General features: G+C 52.5%; 1 protein-coding gene across 1 annotated transcript in view; it reads left to right on the top strand.

The window, feature by feature from the left end:
• RMDN3 (regulator of microtubule dynamics 3) overlaps window positions 1–16,768 on the top strand; it is a 153,052-nt gene that overhangs the window by 75,040 nt on the left and 61,244 nt on the right. Inside the window, exon 3 of the mRNA XM_075329818.1 lies at window positions 3,677–3,944. Coding sequence (XP_075185933.1) covers window positions 3,677–3,944 — 268 coding nt within the window. The remainder of the gene's footprint in view (window positions 1–3,676; window positions 3,945–16,768) is intronic.

Below are 16,768 nucleotides of genomic sequence, written 5' to 3'. Positions count from 1 at the left end.
GTGTCTCTCCCCCTCCCTGTCTCTCCCCCTCCCTGTCTCTCCCCTCCTCTCTCCCCTCCCTGTCTCTCCCCCTCCCTGTCTCTCTCTCCCCCTCCCTGTCTCTCCCCCTCCCTGTCTCTCCCCCTCCCTGTCTCTCCCCCTCCCTGTCTCTCCCCCTCCCTGTCTCTCCCCCTCCCTGTCTCTCCCCCTCCCTGTCTCTCCCCCTCCCTGTCTCTCCCCCTCCCTGTCTCTCCCCCTCCCTGTCTCTCCCCCTCCCTGTCTCTCCCCCTCCCTGTCTCTCCCCCTCCCTCTCTCTCCCCCTCCCTGTCTCTCCCCCTCCCTCTCTCTCCCCCTCCCTCTCTCTCCCCCTCCCTCTCTCTCCCCCTCCCTCTCTCTCCCCCTCCCTCTCCCTCCCCCTCCCTCTCTCTCTCTCTCTCCCTCTCCCTCTCCCTCCCCCTCTCTCTCTCTCCTCTCCCCTCCTCCCTCCCCCTCTCCCCCTCTCCCCCTCTCTCTCTCTCCCCCTCTCTCTCTCTCTCTTCTCCCCTCTCCCCCTCTCTCTCTCTCCCCCTCTCCCCCTCTCTCTCTCCCCCCTCTTGAGAGCTATGGAGGCTTGTAACCAAGGTAAACATCGGGTAACTTGCTTGGATACCCGATGTTTACCTTGGTTACGTGTGCAGGGAGCCCGGCTCCTAGCAGCTGCAGACTCTCGTAACCAAGGTAAATATGGGGTATCCAAGCAAGTTATCCGATGTTTATCTTGGTTACGAGCCTCCGCAGCTGTCAGATGCCGGATCCCAGTCTGTCACGTTCAGTTCCCCTCACTCCCAATCACATGACTCCAATGCCCACCCATAAACTTCGTGACAGGATCCTGCAAAATAACACATGCGTTTTTCTCTGCAAAAACAGGATCCGCTTTTGCAGCAAAAAAAGTTCATGACGCATGCTAAAAAAAAACCGTAGTGTGAAAGCCGCCTAACAGTCCGTGTCCGCTCAGCCCTGCTCAGTTCTTTTCCTACCTTTGTCCCTGCGCCCCCTAGTGGTAGCTTGACAATTTGCATATTAATTGAAATGTTGAAATCTCACTTAGGAAAAAATTGGCCATGTAGCGGCATCACTGTATTTGTCTTTGACAGAGCTGCATACACATTTGTTCCATTCTGCTGACCGATACTGGCTATATAACACAGATGGTCTCTACCCTGGAGGAATTACGGATGTCGATAACGTCGCCTAAAGTTTTCGGTTATAACCAGAAACGGGGAGGTCTGTCAGTGAGAGCAAAACCACTTCTTCTTTTCTTCAAATTTTTCTGCTATGGCGAAACAATATATTTCAGACCGGGCGCAGGATTTGGGTCCTGGGACTGCAGATCAGTCCTTGAGGCTTTACACCAGGCCTGACCTCTCGCTGGTGTCTCCGCCTGTCACTGACACCTTGGCTCCACTTCTGCAGCTGCAGGATTATTTATTTATTTTTTTTTTTCTTGGTGCAGCTGTTAAATCACCGGTCAGCAGTTAGACATATTGTAGTCTTTAAAGAGTTAAATAGCGTTTCTGGAAATCTTGCCAACCCTATAGCGATGAGCATACTACATGCCGTGCGGTCATCCAAGGCTTCGACATAGGTAAAATCATCGCAGAGATGGAGCGCTAAACAAATATCTTGGCTCCTCAGCACGAATGTTTTCTTTGGCTGATGCTTCGGCACCGAGGTTAATTCTTCTCTTCGCCTGTTTTTCATGAGAATCTCCAAGGTCCGTTTTGACGGTTTCATTTTTCATCTTTTTTTTTTTTTTTGCAAAACCATAAACCCCAGAGTGTACATTGTTCATAACCTTCCAAATCCTAACTGGAGCGTAATAGGAAAAGAAAAAAATCTGCAGTTCAGCATTATACTTGCCAAACTGACAAGTCCACTCGTGAAACTGGACCTAGAGCCAGCGCCCTTCATGCTCTAGATGTTGGGGGCACCGCAAAAACAGGTTTTAATAATTCTGTATTTAACCTTTTCCCATTGCGGCCAATTTTTCACTTTCCTCCCTTCTTTGTTATATTTTCAAATCTCGCTCCTGTGCAGTTAGGTCGGCTCGCGCAGGCGCAGTTCGCTCTGCCATATCACGGGCAGAGCAGAAAACATAGCTGCCCTCGCTTGCGCCAGTGATCTAAATGCGCAGGCGTGAGATTATGGTCGGGTACGAGGATGACGCTGGTGAGGTCATGCACAGCGCCGACCAGAATCTCGCACCTGCGCATTTAGCTCACCGGCGCAAGCGAGGGTAGCTATGTTTTCTGCTCTGCTTGCGATATGGCAGAGCGAACTGCGCCTGCGCGAGCCGACCGAACTGCAAAATTTGAAAATGCAACTAGAATGATGACGGAGGCGTTAAAACGTCAATCAAGAAAGGAGGACTGCGAACAGCGGCAGGAGGAGGGAGAGGAGCCGAAAAAGAGCCCACCCATCTGAGCCAAACAGGTAATTAGCATACGTGGCAGTCAGGTTTTCGTTATTTTTGGGGTCTGGAAGGGGAGTCGGGAAACAAGGTGCACCTTAATAGAACACAGCCCAGGAGCTGCAGAAGGTGACACTTTTAGTTTAATAGTGAAAAATCTGGTGACAGATTCCCTTTAAGGAACTAAAAATGACCTGTCACTAGGTCAGAAGTGCTCATGTTTTTGTTCTTATCTTATTCCTGATACTTCCCTGAGTATTCAGATTTTTGTGTTTTTAAAAACCGCCAAACGGTTCTTGATCTATCTGCTTTTAATGTGATTTTTATGTTCCTCGGGGGCGTGTCTTGAGTGCGCTGCATGATGATTCTGTTAGCCACGCCCCTTTAGTAAAGACTATGAATATTAGCACTATGTAAAAAGGCCTGTATCTTTGGAATTGGATGGCGGATTTTAAAAAAACAAAAACCTTAAGGCTATGTGCGCACGTTGCGTACAGTTCACTGCAGAAATTTCTGCAGCGATCTGAAGAGCACATGTGTGCTTTAAATCGCTGCAGAAATGTCCGTAGTGAAGCCGATTCCATGCGCTCTGCCTGCAGCTCCTCCCATAGACAGAGCAGGAGCTGCCGGCAAAGCGCACGGAAGAAGTGACATGTCACTTCTTTTTGCGCAGCGCTTCGGCAGTAGCCGAAGCGCTGCGCTCTAAAATGCCATGTGCGCACGGCCCCTGCACAATCTCCATAGACTGTGCAGGGGACGCAGGACGCATGCAGTTACGCTGTGCTACAAAGTGCAGCGTAACTGCATGTATTTACGCAACGTGCGCACATAGCCTAATACTCGGGGAAATAGTGGGAATAGACTAAGAACAAAATATGGCCACCTTGGATCTGTTGACGAGACCTCTTTAAGACCTGTTTTAAGGCAGCCCAGCAATTTTTTCTTTTCCAGGGGTCACCTCTGATGGTCAGGAGAAGCTACATCTGGCCATACATGAACGTGACTGTAGAATATGCCATAAATGTCTCATAGGTGGCGGCTTCCACCAATATTGGGGCTTTGTCTCGCGCTGCTGTAAATACATGGCACTTCTATGGCAGCTGTACATTTGAGCGGCCACCTCTCCATTGACATCAGTGGGAGACCGGGCCTTTATTTTGAGATAGGTGTGCGGTCCCTGCTTCTGACACCTGACTCCTCCATTATCTATCTCGCCTTGATTCCATCATGTATTGGCTTTTATAGGTACACTACAGCAAATGCCGAATCCGATTATGATCGGGAAAGCAGCAAGGGGAGCGAGGAAGAGGAGGACGAAGTAAGCTGCGAGACCGTGAGGACAATGCGGAGGGATTCCGTGGATTTAGTTACCGATGATGAAGCGACGATGTTGACTGCCGACCCCGTAGATGAAGAGTTAGTGCTTTTGCTCCAGAAGTCTGATCAGTTGCACAGCGGCGACGCTGACCAGAAGAGGGAAGGGTTCCAGATCCTGTGTGCTAATAAATTGCTGGTAAACTACTGTATTCTTAATTACTTGTCAATGTCCAGTATTTAATATGATTGCAAAAGCAAGGAAATTTACAAAAATATTTGATAAAGTTGCACCCTTAAAGGATGAACATTGTCGGATAGAGCTTGTAAATACAAACAATTTTGCAATTTACTGCTTGTTAAAATTTGTAGCCATTCTTGAGATATTGACACTTTTTGTTTACATTCCGTTGCCTTGGAGACCGACCAGACCATTCCTTTTTTAATTGAGGTTGTAAGCGCTTTTTGATCACTGGAGCTCGCTGTTACCTCCTAATCCTGGCCAACCTCAGAGCAGTGCTCACAAGCCAGACAGCAGCGGTGGTCGGTCTCCTAGGCAACCAGCTGTAGACCAAATAAGATAAAAGCATTAATATCTCTGGATTGGCTGCAAATTTTAACAAGCAGTAAACTGCAAATGTGCTTGTTTTTACAGGCTCTATCCGACAATATGAAGAAGAAAGGTTCTTTTTAATTTGAGCCTTAATTTTCAGAGCTTCAAATGATCATAGCCTACGATTATTAAAAATAAAAGTGGGCGCCCTTCTTAGTGGTTACAAACTGGATATGTGACGTATATCTGTATCACACGTCAGGACCGGGTCGTATGGAGACCACTCAGTAGCTGAGTCCGCCCCATAGAGGGCAGGTAATGGCTGCTATAGAAAACCGGTATCTGCCGCTGACAGCAATGATGGCTGCTGGTAAAGTGCTGGGATTGTTCCATGCAATCATTCCTGGACCTTCCTCTTTTATTCCTGTCATATAGTATATTGCATTATATAATAGAAGCGCTCAAATAGTTGCAGGTTGAAGTTTAAGGCGATAAAAAAAAATACAAGTGAATAAAAGAAAATGTTTTTAAAATATATATTTTAAAAAATATATATACAATTCGTCTTTTTATAGTTAAAAAAAATACATAAATAATTTGTTTCTTTTACAGTTAAATACATATACAATTCGTCTTTTTTTACAGTTCAAAAAATATATAAAAAATTTTACAAATCGCCTTTTTTTACAGTTCAAAAAATGAAGGGAATTTTGTTTACTTACCGTAAATTCCTTTTCTTCTAGCTCCTATTGGGAGACCCAGACAATTGGGTGTATAGCTTCTGCCTCCGGAGGCCACACAAAGTATTACACTTTAAAAAGTGTAACCCCTCCCCTCTGCTATACACCCTCCCGTGGATCACGGGCTCCTCACTTTTGGTCCAAAAGCAGGAAGGAGGAAACTTATAAATTGGTCTAGGGTAAATTCAATCCGAAGGATGTTCGGAGAACTGAAAACCATGAACCATAAGAACAATTCAACATGAACAACATGTGTACACAAAAGAACAACCAGCCCGAAGGGAACAGGGGCGGGTGCTGGGTCTCCCAATAGGAGCTAGAAGAAAAGGAATTTACGGTAAGTAAACAAAATTCCCTTCTTCTTTGTCGCTCCATTGGGAGACCCAGACAATTGGGACGTCCAAGAGCAGTCCCTGGGTGGGTAAAAGAATACCTCAATAAAAAGAGCCGAAAAAACGGCCCCCTCTTACAGGTGGGCAACCGCCGCCTGAAGGACTCGCCTACCTAGACTGGCGCTGCCGAAGCATAGGTATGCACCTGATAGTGTTTTGTGAAGGTGTGCAGACTAGACCAGGTAGCTGCCTGACACACCTGCTGAGCCGTAGCCCGGTGCCGCAATGCCCAGGACGCACCCACGGCTCTGGTAGAATGGGCTTTCAGCCCTGAAGGAAGCGGAAGCCCAGAAGAACGGTAGGCTTCAAGAATCGGTTCCTTGATCCACCGAGCCAAGGTTGACTTGGAAGCCTGCGAGCCCTTACGCTGGCCAGCGACAAGGACAAAGAGCGCATCTGAACGACGCAGGGGCGCCGTGCGAGACACGTAGAGCCGGAGTGCTCTCACAAGATCCAAAGAGTGCAAATCCTTTTCACACTGGTGAATTGGATTAGGGCAAAATGAAGGCAAGGAGATATCTTGATTGAGATGAAAAGGGGATACCACCTTAGGGAGAAATTCCGGGACCGGACGCAGAACCACCTTATCCTGGTGGAAAACCAGGAAGGGGGTTTTGCATGACAGCGCTGCCAGCTCAGACACTCTCCGGAGTGATGTAACTGCCACCAGGAAGGCCACCTTCTGCGAAAGACGGGAGAGAGAGACATCCCGCAGCGGCTCAAAAGGTGGTTTCTGAAGAGCCGTTAGCACCCTGTTAAGATCCCAGGGTTCCAGCCGACGCTTGTAAGGTGGGACTATGTGGCAAACTCCCTGCAGGAACGTGCGGACCTGCGGAAGCCTGGCTAGGCGCTTTTGAAAAAACACGGAGAGCGCCGATACTTGGCCCTTGAGAGAGCCGAGTGACAAACCCTTGTCCATTCCGGATTGAAGGAATGAAAGAAAAGTGGGTAAGGCAAACGGCCATGGAGTAAAACCGTTATTAGCGCACCAGGATAGGAAGATTTGCCAAGACCTATAATAGATCTTGGCGGACGTAGGCTTCCTGGCCTGTCTCATGGTGGCAATGACATCCTGAGATAACCCTGAAGACGCTAGGAGCCAGGACTCAATGGCCACACAGTCAGGTTGAGGGCCACAGAATTCAGATGGAAAAACGGGCCTTGTGACAGCAAGTCTGGGCAGTCTGGAAGCGCCCACGGTTGACCCACCGTGAGATGCCACAGATCCGGGTACCACGACCGCCTCGGCCAGTCTGGAGCGACGAGAATGGCGCGATGGCAGTCGGACCTGATCTTGCGTAACACTCTGGGCAGCATCGCCAGAGGAGGAAACACATAAGGCAGTCGAAACTGCGACCAATCCTGAACTAATGCGTCCGCCGCCAGAGCTCTGTGATCCTGAGACCGTGCCATGAATGCCGGGATTTTGTTGTTGTGCCGTGACGCCATGAGATCGACGTCCGGCGTTCCCCAGCGGCGACAGATCTCTCGAAACACGTCTGGGTGCAGAGACCATTCCCCCGCGTCCATGCCCTAACGACAGAAAATCTGCTTCCCAGTTTTTTACGCCCGGGATGTGAACTGCGGAGATGGTGGAAGCTGTGGCTTCCACCCACTGCAGAATCCGTCGGACTTCCTAGAAGGCTTGACGACTGCGAGTGCCGCCTTGGTGGTTGATGTATGCGACGGCAGTGGCGTTGTCCGACTGGATACGGATCTGCCTGCCCTCCAGCCACCAATGAAAAGCCAATAGGGCTAGATACACTGCCCTTATCTCCAGAATATTGATCTGAAGGGATGACTCTATCGGAGTCCAGGTTCCCTGAGCCCTGTGTTGGAGAAAAAACCGCTCCCCACCCTGACAGGCTCGCGTCCGTGGTGACCACAGCCCAGGTTGGGGGTAGGAAGGATTTTCCCTGCGACAGAGAGTTGGGAAGGAGCCACCACTGAAGTGACGTCTTGGTTGCAAGGGAAAGAGAGACGTTCCTGTCGAGGGAAGCCGAACTCCTGTCCCATTTGCGGAGAATGTCCCATTGGAGTGGCCGAAGATGGAATTGCGCGAACGGGACTGCCTCTATAGCTGCCGCCATCTTCCCCAGGAAGTGCATGAGGCGCCTTAAGGGGTGTGACTGACTCCGAAGAAGTGATTGCACCCCTGCCTGCAGAGAAAGCTGTTTGTCGCTCGTAAGCTTGACTAACGCTTGTTGGGTATGAAACTCCATCCCAAGGTACGTCAGTGATTGGGTCGGTGTCAACTTGGATTTCGGGAAGTTGATGATCCACCCGAACCGCTGGAGAGTCGCCAGAGCGACAGACTTTGTTGAAACGCCACCCGAGACGGGGCCCTGACTAGGAGATCGTCCAAGTAGGGAATCACCGAGTGGCCCTGAGAATGCAGGACCGCCACAACGGATGCCATGACTTTGGTGAAAACCCGTGGTGCTGTCGCTAAGCCGAAAGGCAATGCCACGAACTGGAGGTGTTCGTCCCCGATGGCGAAACGCAGGAAACGTTGATGCTCGGTTGCGATCGGTACATGGAGATAAGCATCCTTGATGTCGATCGATGCTAGGAAGTCTCCTTGTGACATTGAGGCGATGACCGAGCGGAGAGATTCCATCCGGAACCGTCTGGTTCTCACATGTCTGTTGAGTAGCTTGAGGTCCAGAACGGGACGGAATGACCCGTCCTTTTTTGGCACCACGAACAAGTTGGAGTAAAATCCGCGACCACGTTCCTGAAGGGGAACGGGGATCACAACTCCTTCCATCTTTAGAGCGGCTACTGCCTGAAAAAGTGCGTCGGCCTGAGCGGGGGGCGGAGAGGTTCTGAAGAAGCGAGCCGCAGTACGAGAGCTGAACTCTATCCTGTAACCATGAGACAGAATGTCTCTCACCCATCGGTCTTGAACATGTGGCCACCAGGCGTCGCCAAAGCGGGAGAGCCTGCCACCGACCGAGGATGCGGTCAGGGGAGGCCGAGAGTCATGAGGAAGCCGTCTTGGAGGCAGTGCCTCCTGCGGCCTTTTGTGGGCGAGACTTGGATCGCCACGCATAGGAGTTCCTCTGGCCTTTCTCCGGCCTGTTGGACGAAGAGGATTGGGACTTGGCGGAGGGACGAAAGGACCGAAATCTCGATTGAACCTTTCTCTGTTGAGGTCTCTTAGGTTTGGCCTGGGGTAAGGAGGAATCCTTTTCCTTGGATTCCTTAATAATCTCATCCAATCGTTCGCCAAACAAACGGTCGCCAGAAAACGGCAAACCGGTTAAGAACCTCTTGGAAGCCGAATCTGCCTTCCATTCGCGCAGCCACATGGCCCTGCGGACTGCCACAGAGTTAGCGGATGCTACAGCTGTACGGCTAGCAGAGTCCAGGACGGCGTTCATGGCGTAGGATGAAAAGGCTGACGCCTGAGAGGTCAAAGACGCAACTTGCGGAGCAGAATTACGTGTGACAGCATTAATCTCAGTCAGACAAGCCGAGATAGCTTGGAGTGCCCACAGGGCTGCAAAGGCCGGGGCAAAAGACGCGCCCGTGGCCTCATAGATGGACTTCACCAGGAGCTCAATCTGTCTGTCAGTGGCATCCTTTTAGCGATGAGCCATCTGCAACCGACACCACGGATCTAGCCGCCAATCTTGAGACTGGAGGATCCACCTTGGGACAGTGAGCCCAACCCTTAACGACTTCAGATGGGAAGGGGTAACGCGTGTCAGTGAGGCGCTTAGTAAAGCGCTTGTCCGGGACCGCTCTGGGCTTCTGGACAGCGTCCCTGAAGTTAGAGTGATCAAAAAACGTATTGCGTGTACGTTTGGGGAACCGAAACTGGTGTTTCTCCTGCTGAGACGCCGACTCCTCTTGTTGTCTCCTAGGAGAGTGATCACTGAGGGTATATGGGAAAGGGGTATACAGCCCACCGAACAGATAGATATAGATATATACGTATCTAATCTGGCACCCTAGGGGGACCAGCACCGGGTGACCGGTGTGGCTTACCGACCGCTAACGAGTGGAGTGTGTCCTCCAGATTCCCTGCCTTGGATCCCCCGGAGCTGCAGAGGTGCTCACTGAGAATCCTCCACCGGCAGAATGCCAAAAAATGGCTGCCGGAGCTCTCAGGGGAGGAGTGGAGCCGTGGGCGGCGCCAGCAAAGTGCGGGAATCTGGGGTCCCCACAGTGATCAGTGAGGGGGGAGGAAATATGCAGGATGCTCTAGCCCTCACATCCGACGTCAGGTCCTTACCCCTGACAGGCAGGCCCGGGGGCGGGATTTTTGCGACTAGGCCGCGATGAAGCCGGGGACTAAATTTGAGACCGCGCCCGACAAGCAGGCACGGTCGACGCGGAAGTCCACCGGCCTCCTGAATTCAGCAGCCGCCGCGGCTTCCGGGAAGCAGGTGCGCTCCCTGCACAGTCCCCTATGGGGACACAGAGTACCTTTGAGTTGCAGGGCCCGGTCCCTGAGGTTAAAGAGGCTCCGGTCCGGCAGGTTCCCACAGGGGCTGCGGATGGAGCACGGTCCCAGTAAAGGATGACCGCTTAGGATCCCACTTCTCCCAGAGCCGCTTAAGGGATGGTGAAGGAGACGGCATGTGGCTCCAGCCTCCGTACCCGCAATGGGTACTTCAACCTTAACAACACCGCCGACGTAGTGGGGTGAGAAGGGAACATGCCGGGGGCCCCGTGGGGGCCCTCTTTTCTTCCAACCGACATAACTAATATGAGAATGCATGAGTGGATGTGTGCCTCCTTCCACACAAAGCATAAAACTGAGGAGCCCGTGATCCACGGGAGGGTGTATAGGCAGAGGGGAGGGGTTACACTTTTTAAAGTGTAATACTTTGTGTGGCCTCCGGACGCAGAAGCTATACACCCAATTGTCTGGGTCTCCCAATGGAGCGACAAAGAAATATACAATTTGCGTCTTTTTACAGTTCAAAAATATATAAATGTACAAATCACCTTTTTTTTACAGTTCAGAAAATATATACATGTCATGATTGTTTGCAGTTCAACAAATATATAAAAAAAATGTACAAAAAGCTTTTTTTCTTTATCGTTCCTTTGGGAGACCCAGACCATGGGTGTTTAGCTTCTGCCTCCGTAGGACACACAAAGTACTACACTTAAAAGTGTAGCTCCTCTCTCTGAGCTTATACACCCCCTGGTGAGCAGACCCAGCCAGTTTATCGCTTTGTGTTCAGGAGGCATACATCCACACATGCATTCTCATATGATTTTTTACTTTTTGGAAAGAGATTGAAGAATGCGGGTCCACGTCTGGACTCCCGGCATGTCCCTTTTCACCCCACTGTGTCGGCGGTGTTGTTAAGGTTGATTTCTAAGGCTGGAGCCTTACATGCCATGCTCCTTCACCATCCCTTCTGGGCTCTGGCTTGAAGTGGGAGCCAGTACGGTCTCCATGCCTGGCAGGAGTCCGGTCTCCATCCACAGCCCCTTGAAGATTCTGTTGGACCGGAGCACTCATCCCCAGGGACCTGGCCCTGCGTCTCAGCAGCTGAGTACCTGAGACGTTTGTGTTGGGGGTCCCTGTGCTTTATTGTATGGGGAGAGTATGCTGTATGTATTTATTTTGACATTTCCGGCGGGTTCTCTAGCTTTCGCCCGAGAACCGCGCCGATGGTGCCTGCGCGTCGGCCTCGCCGCTTAAATTTAGGCCCCGGCTTTGCCGGAGGCCTAGTTTCTGTTAACTACTTTCGCATGTCACTCATGCAAGAGGGACAGGCACGGCTCCTCTCGGCGGCCGTTCTGCACAGGGGAGGGACACTCCCCACTGCTGGGGCGTGTCTCCTTTCCCTGCAGGTCTCTATGGCCCTCCAGTTCCCGCTCTCCTATAGGAACGCCCCCTAGTCCCGCCCCCTCTCTTCGCTCCGGCGGCCATTTCTCAGGCAGAGTTCACTCTGCGCTGGGCCTCTCTGCACTCTGCGTCCCTGCTGAGGTGCTGTGCTTGGGGGTCCGGGCTTCGGGATCTGGAGGGCACACAACACCGCTTCCAGCGGTCTGGTAAGCCACATCCGGTCTCCGGTTGTGGACCTTTGTATATTCTCCCTGGGGTTCATTCTCTTGCAAAGCCCCCACTCCAGCAGCATGTCTCACACAAGGAGCTAGGCTCCAAAGCTTTATTCAGTATGCACTGTATGTAAGCTCCTGCTGCCTGAGCCGAGCACCTATCCACATTGTGATGGTTGCTCTAACTTGGCGGTGCCACAGCCTGGAGTCTCACCCCCAGTGGTCTCTCAGGCTGCTTCTGCACCTGTGGCTGAACCCCCGGCCTGGGTAGTCTCCTTTTCTAGGTCTATATCCCAGTCATTTGCTGAGTCCATGGGACTTTTGTCCAGGACTTTGTTGAATATGCATCAGCCCTCCTCACAGGGTGCCTCTAATACTCTTGCCAGAGGATTCCTATCCTCTGACCTCCGTCCATCAGAGCTCACAGAGGATTCATCATCAGGTCCCAGACCCCGTCCTCCTAAGAAGAGACGCAGGGTTTCCTCCCCCTCCTCATCCCGCGGCTCTGACTCAAGAGCTGACTCGCAAGATGAGGAGGATGCCCTCACGGGGGGCTCGGAGGCTATGTACCCCATCGATCTCTCCGAGGGTGACTCAGATCTTAGTGACTTGATTGCGTCCATTAATTCTTTACTGGATCTCAATCCGCCAGTATCAGAGGAGCAACCCTCTCTGGCAGAAAAGCACCAGTTTACCTCGCCTAAGAGAGTGAAGAGTGTGTTCTTTAACCACTCCAGTTTTCAGACCGCTGTGACCAAACCCAGGGCCTGCCCTGACAAACGCTTTACAAAGCGTGGTTCTGATGACCGGTTTCCATTTCCACCTGAGGTGGTCAAGGAGTGGTCTCACTCCCCAAAGGTAGACCCCCCGGTGTCTAGACTCTCAGCCCGGACCGTTGTGTCGGTGGCTGACGGCACCTCACTTAAGGATTCCACTGACCGTCAGATTGACCTTCTGGCCAAATCTGTGTATGAAGCGGCGGGGGCCGCGTTTTCCCCGACTTTTGCAGCAGTGTGGGCTCTCAAAGCCATCTCTGCTTCTCTAGAGGAGATGCATTCCCTCACCAAGGAATCTATGCCTGAGATGGTTACCTTAACTTCTCAGGCTTCAGCTTTCTTCGGCGCTCCATTGGGAGACCCAGACGATTGGTGTATAGCTACTGCCTCCGGAGGCCACACAAAGCATTACACTAAAAAGTGTAAGGCCCCTCCCCTTCTGGCTATACACCCCCCGTGGGATCACGGGCTGCTCAGTTTTCAAGCTTTGTGCGAAGGAGGTCAGACATCCACGCATAGCTCCACTGTTTAGTCAGCAGTAGCTGCTGACTATATCGGATGGAAGAAAAGAGGGCCCATGCTAAAGGGCCCCCAGCATGCTCCCTTCTCACCCCACTTTTGTTGGCGGTGTTTGTAAAGGTTGAGGTACCCATTGCGGGTACGGAGGCTGGAGCCCACATGCTGTTTTCCTTCCCCATCCCCCTGTGGGCTCTGGTGAAGTGGGATCTTACCGGCCTCCAGACTCTGAGGCCGGGCTCCATCCACAGACCCGGAGATCCTGCTGGATACGGAGCTGGGTACCATCAGGGACAAGGCCCTGCATCATTCAGGTACTCTGTGTCCCCGTACAGACAGGCACAGACACACTCCAGCGTTGCTGGGTGTTCTAGTGCGCCGGGGACAGTAGCGCTGCGCGCTTGGGTGATTCTCACTGCAGCTTTGCTGAGTGAGTTTATGTGTGGGGAACTACCGCGCCGGCCGACATGGAGCCTGCGGCGCGGCTGAGACTTGTGGTGCGCCGGGGACCTCGCGCCGACCGTGCTTTTACGACGGCAGCGCTGATAAATCTAGTCCCCGGCTTCTGCGGCCTAGTTACGTTTCGTTCCCGCCCCCAGCCCTGTCAGTCAGGGAAGGGGAGAGACGCTGTACAATAGTCAGCGCCGAGGGCTGGAGTCTTATTTACATACTCCAGCCCTCTCACTGGGCACAGTGGGACGCCAGTTTCCCGCTCTTTGTCTGCAGCACGCCCACGGCCCGCCCCTCTTCACAGGACGCCGGCAGCCATTCCTGCACGCAGTCTGAGCTGGAGAACGGACATAGCCCTGGGAGACCCAGACAGGGGATTCTGGCGACCACACACCCGCTGTTAAGCGGGCGGTAAGCCGCACCTAGGTGCTGACCCCACTAGTGCCACAGTGTTGTTTTGTGTACTTTTGTTTGTACCTATATATATTGCACTGTACGGTCGCTTCTTGGCTTATACCCCTATATTGCTCTGAGGAGACAACAGCATGTCATCCGCAAAAAGCAAGGGTGCCAAGGCACGGGCTTCATATGCTGCCTGTACCGCATGTGGGGCTGATCTACCGGCAGGTTCCACTGACCCCCATTGTGTGCAATGTTCGGTCCCTGTGCCACTTCGTCAGCCGGAGTCTATGCTAGTAGTGGCCCAGGCAGAGACGCCTGTGAACCCTGCCCCGGTGACGGGGACAGAGTTTGCAGTTTTTGCTGATAAGATGTCTGTGACTATGACAAAAATTCTAGAAACCTTGCAGTCTAGACCCCCCAATCTCCAGGCTTGCGGCTAGATCCATAGTTGCAGTGGAAGATGGGGCTTCACTTAAAGATGCCAATGACAGACAGATGGACCTTTTGGTTGAAATCTGTCTATGAAGCTATCGGCGCGTCGTTTGCTCCAGCATTCGCAGCCGTGTGGGCACTCCAAGCTATTTCAGCTGGTCTGGCGCAGGTGGACTCTATAATACGTCCATCAGTGCCGCAAGTGGCGTCCTTGACCTCGCAAATGTCTGCGTTTGCGACTTAAGCTATCAATGCGGTCTTGGACTCTACCAGCCGTACGTCAATGGCGTCCGCCAACTCGGTGGTTTTACGCAGAGCCTTATGGTTAAAGGAATGGAAAGCAGATTCTGCTTCCAAAAAATGCTTAACCAGTTTGCCATTATCTCAAGACAGGCTGTTTGGTGAGCAATTGGCGGAAATCATTAAACAGTCCAAGGGTAAGGACTCTTCCTTACCCCAGCCCAGATCAAGCAAACCTCAACAGTGGAAGGGACAGTCGAGGTTTCGGTCCTTTCGAGGTTCGGGCAGGACCCAATTCTCCTCGTCCAAAAGGACTCAGAAGGAGCAGAGGAGCTCAGATTCCTGGCGGACTCACTCACGCCCAAAGAAAGCAGCCGGAGGAACCGCTTCCAAGCCGGCTGCCTCATGACTTTCGGCCTCCTCTCTCCGCATCCTCGGTCGGTGGCAGGCTCTCCCGCTTTTGCGGCATTTGGCTGCCACAGGTCAAAGACCGGTGGGTAACAGACATTTTGTCTCACGGGTACCGGATAGAGTTCAGTTCTTGTCCTCCGCCTCGGTTCTTCAGAACTTCCCCACATCCCGACCGAGCCGATGCTCTTCTGCAAGCGGTGTGCTCTCTAAGGGCAGAGGGAGTGGTGATCCCTGTTCCTCTTCAGGAACGAGGTCAAGGTTTTTACTCCAATCTCTTTGTGGTGCCAAAAAAGGACGGCTCTTTCCGTCCTGTTCTGGACCTAAAACTGCTCAACAAGCACGTGAAAACCAGGCGGTTCCGGATGGAATCCCTCCGCTCCGTCATTGCCTCGATGTCTCAAGGAGATTTCCTAGCATCAATAGACATCAAAGATGCTTATCTCCACGTGCCGATTGCTCCAGAGCACCAGCGTTTTCTACGCTTCGTTATAGGAGACGAACACCTTCAGTTCGTAGCCCTGCCATTTGGTCTAGCGACAGCCCCACGGGTTTTCACCAAGGTCATGGCAGCAGTGGTAGCAGTCTTGCACTCTCAGGGACACTCGGTGATCCCTTACTTGGACGATCTACTTGTCAAGGCACCCTCTCAAGAGGCATGCCAACACAGCCTGAACGTTGCGCTGGAGACTCTCCAGACTTTCGGGTGGATCATCAACTTTTCAAAGTCAAATCTGTCACCGACCCAATCACTAACATATCTTGGCATGGAGTTTCATACTCTCTCAGCGACAGTGAAGCTTCCGATGGACAAGCAGCGTTCACTACAGACAGGAGTGCACTCTCTCCTTCAAGGCCAGTCGCACCCCTTAAGACGCCTCATGCACTTCCTAGGGAAGATGGTGGCAGCAATGGAGGCAGTCCCGTTTGCGCAGTTTCATCTGCGCCCACTTCAATGGGACATTCTCCGCCAATGGGACGGGAAGTCGACGTCCTTAGACAGGAAAGTCTCCCTTTCCCAGATGGCCAAGGACTCTCTTCAATGGTGGCTTCTCCCCACCTCATTATCACAAGGAAGGTCCTTCCTACCCCCATCCTGGGCGGTGGTCACGACAGACGCGAGTCTGTCAGGGTGGGGAGCAGTTTTTCTCCACCACAGGGCTCAGGGTACGTGGACTCAGCAGGAGTCCACCCTTCAGATCAATGTTCTGGAAATCAGGGCAGTGTATCTTGCCCTACTAGCCTTCCAGCAGTGGCTGGAAGGAAAGCAGATCCGAATTCAGTCGGACAACTCCACAGCGGTGGCATACATCAACCACCAAGGCGGGACACGCAGTCGGCAAGCCTTCCAGGAAGTCCGGCGGATTCTGATGTGGGTGGAAGCCACGGCCTCCACCATATCCGCAGTTCACATCCCCGGCGTAGAAAACTGGGAAGCGGACTTCCTCAGTCGCCAGGGTATGGACGCAGGGGAATGGTCCCTTCACCCGGACGTGTTTCAGGAAATCTGTCGCCGCTGGGGAAGGCCGGACGTCGACCTAATGGCGTCCCGGCACAACAACAAGGTCCCAACTTTCATGGCACGGTCTCGCGATCACAGAGCTCTGGCGGCAGACGCCTTAGTGCAAGATTGGTCGCAGTTCCAACTACCCTATGTGTTTCCCCCTCTGGCACTCTTGCCCAGAGTGCTACGCAAGATCAGGTCCGATTGCCGCCGCGTCCTGCTCGTCGCCCCAGACTGGCCGAGAAGGTCGTGGTATCCGGATCTGTGGCATCTCACGGTCGGCCAACCGTGGGCGCTACCAGACCGGCCAGACTTACTGTCACAAGGGCCGTTTTTCCATCTGAATTCTACGGCCCTGAACCTGACTGTGTGGCCATTGAGTCCTGGATACTAGCATCTTCAGGATTATCTCAAGGGGTCGTGGCCACCATGAGACAGGCTAGGAAGCCCACGTCTGCTAAGATCTACCACAGAACGTGGAAGATTTTCTTATCCTGGTGCTCGGCACAGGGAGTGTCCCCCTGGCCATTTGCATTGCCTACTTTTCTTTCCTTCCTGCAATCTGGTTTGGAAAAAGGCT

This window comes from Anomaloglossus baeobatrachus, chromosome 12, assembly GCF_048569485.1.
Source record: "Anomaloglossus baeobatrachus isolate aAnoBae1 chromosome 12, aAnoBae1.hap1, whole genome shotgun sequence".
Lineage (NCBI taxonomy): Eukaryota > Metazoa > Chordata > Amphibia > Anura > Aromobatidae > Anomaloglossus > Anomaloglossus baeobatrachus.
The sequence above is the reverse complement of the archived record's forward strand: the minus strand, read 5'-3'. Positions and strand labels throughout refer to the sequence as shown.